The 3,720-nt window shown below is 34.8% G+C and overlaps 1 protein-coding gene across 1 annotated transcript in view; it reads right to left on the bottom strand.

Moving 5' to 3' along the window:
- LOC106464818 (allene oxide synthase-lipoxygenase protein-like) overlaps positions 1–3,720 on the bottom strand; it is a 47,969-nt gene that overhangs the window by 6,261 nt on the left and 37,988 nt on the right. Inside the window, exons 10-11 of the mRNA XM_022392608.1 lie at positions 3,027–3,144; positions 2,133–2,212 (exon numbers count right to left, since the gene is read on the bottom strand). Coding sequence (XP_022248316.1) covers positions 2,133–2,212; positions 3,027–3,144 — 198 coding nt within the window. The remainder of the gene's footprint in view (positions 1–2,132; positions 2,213–3,026; positions 3,145–3,720) is intronic.

Here is a 3,720-nt window from a genome sequence, read left to right on the forward strand (position 1 = left end):
TTGCTTAAAGTGAACATCTGGGTGGTTTGTTTTGCAAAATGTGTATCTGTGTAGGGCAGATATCGTACATCATAGAACGTGTACTCCTCTTGGCAAACTGGTTAAAAAGGGGGTTGGACAGGTACGATAGATTAACAGTTGGTTTACAAACTCACTTGAACACTGAGTATCACAAGTTTGCAGAAGAAAGATGTAATATGTTATTGCAGCAGGGAAGACAGGAAATAGATATTTACAAACAACTCAACTTCAAATATACGGAAACTGCTGCTGAACACAGAAGGAGGTTAGAACCATTTGTCAAAACTATTTTATTTTATGGACAGAACAATATCCCGCTTCGTGGTAATAATGATAGTGCCACTATCAATTTAGAGAAACTGGAAGAAGGCGAAGGAAACTTTCGAAGATTGCTGAATTTTCGCATACATGCTGGTGATAATCATCTTCAAGACCAAATAGTGAAGACATCACGAAATGCATGCTATGCATCAGCTGAAATTCAGAATGACCTAAATGAGGAAATCAATTAAAAGAGAAAATTATTGTTCGAGTACAACAAGCTGGCTTTTATTACATTTTATCAGATGAAAGAACTGATTTTTCTGGCACTGAATAATTGTCACAATGTATAAGATATTTCGATCAAGAGATGAGCGATATTCGCGAAGATTTTATTTTTACAATTGTATTTCCAGTGACTTTTCCAATCAATTTTGGTTCATTAATATTGTTGGCATTTCATCTTGTTCCTGTACTTCAACTCTAGTTAAAATATCATCTTTCATGTACTCTTTGTTTAAACATGAATAAATGCAACTCTAAGTGATTGCCAGCTTTCATTGTTTGTAGCAATAGGACAGGGATATGATGGAGCTAGTGTAATGAGTTCAGAAAATATGGGGGCAAATGCTACTGTGCAGGCAGGCCAGTTATCCATTTAATGACTATTATCATTGTGGTGCTCATGCACTAAACTTGCGTTTCGTTCAGTCTTCTAAACATCCTCCAATCCGTGGGGTGGTTAAAGAAGTAACCAATTTCTTTTCAAGGAGCAACAAAAGAAAAAAATAGTTCTTGAAAAGATCATGACCAAATAAATCACTGCTACCCACAAACGTCAATCAATGTCAGAAACAAGGTGGGTGGAACGACTTACACCACAAGTAAGTTTTATATCCAACTACGTGGCAGTGGCAAGAGCACTTATGTCTATCAACTTATGGGATGATTCAGAGGCAACATGCTACTCAAAAGTATCACTTCCATTACATTTTTAGTTGCGTTGTTTACTTCAGTGTCATTGTGCTTTAACAGAAATGCTGTAAGCAAAAGTCTTCAAACGAAAAATTCAGATCTGAAAAGTGCTATGGACAGCGTGAATGATATAATTGAAGTTCTCAATGAAATTCTGAAACAACCAGAAATTCGCTTTTCCCAAGTTATGAAATGGCTTAAAGATACTATTACTCCACTTCATCTAAAGCTTGATCAACCCAGAAAGTGTATTCGTCAATTGAATATCCAGACACAAACACAGACTATGCCTACTTTAGAATTACGATTTTCTCACCATTTCTTGACAGTATTTTGAATCAGCTGGCATTGCGATTCAATGAAAAAACCAAAATGGCTGCTCTTTTCGGCATTGTTGCACCTAACAACAGCCTGCATTTCAGTGCAAGTTGCTGAAGAAAGTTTTTTACAATTATTGTACTCTCTATCTCTACATAGCAATAATACTGGTTGCAATGATACGGTTGGATTGCTAGAATTTAGACAATGGCGTACTAAATGGAGATGTGTTCCGGACACACAACATAACAAACAATTGGCTATCTGTGCTCTGCCCACCACGGGTATCGAAACCCGGTTTCTAGCGTTGTAAGTCCGCAGACATACCGCTGTGCCACTGGGGGGGGGGGCGACACTTTGCTTCAGTCACTTAGAGCGTAAGACAGAAATGTTTTTACAACTTTACATGTCTTGCTCATGATGGGTATGATCATACCAGTGTCAACTGCTACACCTGAAAGAATATTTTCTGCTTTACGCCTCCTGAAAACTTATCTCCGCAATAGAACTAGAGAAACAAGGTTGAATAGCCTTGCTCATCCGTACCTCCATTCAACAGAGGCAGTTGACATCAGTAACGTCATAGACCCGTTTGCAAGCCTCAAGTCTCGACGTATCATCTTGTAATGTTTTAAATCTGAAATTCATTTTGTACATTATTTCAGTTAGAATATATGATACATTTATTATTTGAGTTTTTGAAGGAACAATAAAATATTTCCTTTCGCACAGTTGTTCATTTCGAATATCATGATATACTCCCCTCCTTTTGAAATTTCTGGCTAATTTCCTGAAAGGTACACTTTGATAATTTAGTCACAGAAAAGGAACACTAACATCAACTGATATATGTTACAGATTTCTTTTCTTTTCACCAAAGGTAAAACTGAAAAGAATCTGTAACGTATAGGCCTAATGCATTCCTTGATTGGCCGTACATTCTGTTGTGGACTGCATATTCAAGGCTCATTGGCACAGATTTTGAAGAGTGTTTCAGGATTAGATTAATAACACATAAACATTATTATATTTAAGAAAAATAAAAAAACACAACAGTGTATAACGCCCCTCTCTCATAAACCCGTGTCACCATTCTAAAGTACTAGCAAGCGACTTTTAATTTCGTTTCAAAGTTGTTTTATCTAATAATTTAGATACTGTTTAGAACTTGTTTTATATCTTAATAAATATAATATTGAGCAATGTGTCTACGTTTATCTTTCAAATTATTCAGTCTGAGTAATTACGAAACACGAAGCCTGATATGACCTGGGGGGTTTATGACGCTTGACTTGCTATATCATTAAACAGTTGGTCTGCTGTATAACATCGAATAATGAATACACCTAAATTAATTCAGGTTACTGTATGGTAAATTAGAAAGAATTAAAAAACCCTATAAATATTATACTTAACATAACTTACTTTACAATACCAGGAAAGTAACTTACGCATTGATAGCAAGAAGGTACAAGAAATGTGGAGCCATGAGTTTAAACAGTGGGTGGGATGGTGACAGATTTCTGTGAGTACACACAACAACTCCTTCCATCAATAGGTGAGTGAAACCTGAAAGAAAAAATTAATACTTACTGTATTTTCATCACATATTTCAAAAGTCTATACTGCGTGCTGCAAGAGGCACGTGCTTGCTCATCTGTTTATTAGAATCTTTTAAGGTTCCAAGTGATGCAAGGCACAACATCCTAGTGAAATACTTACCAATTGAGCTCTGCGATCTTCATTTAATTCTAATTATATGTTTATTTTATTATCGTTGTAGAAGAATTTATTTTAAAAAAATGCTAAAATTTTGAATGATCTAGCAATGATTTTTTTCTTTAAAATCCACATACCTGTGTTATTATAAGCATGAATAAATAAAAAACGTACAATGTTAATACAAAATACAATTTATATTTTTCGGCTGGCATCAGCCAATCATCATTAAGGCAATATCAGTGTTATGTTAAAAATTACATTGATGATGGCTGATTGGTGCCAGCCGAAACATTTAAATTGCGTGTTTTTTTTATATTGTATTAATTTTTTTCATTAATATTTATTCATGCTTTGAATACCATAGGTATATGGATTTTAAATTTAATTTAACGTGAAGCTTTTCCTATAATTTTGTTTGTTTTT

The sequence above is a fragment of the Limulus polyphemus genome, unplaced genomic scaffold, assembly GCF_000517525.1.
Source record: "Limulus polyphemus unplaced genomic scaffold, Limulus_polyphemus-2.1.2 Scaffold1750, whole genome shotgun sequence".
Classification (NCBI taxonomy): Eukaryota; Metazoa; Arthropoda; class Merostomata; order Xiphosura; family Limulidae; genus Limulus; species Limulus polyphemus.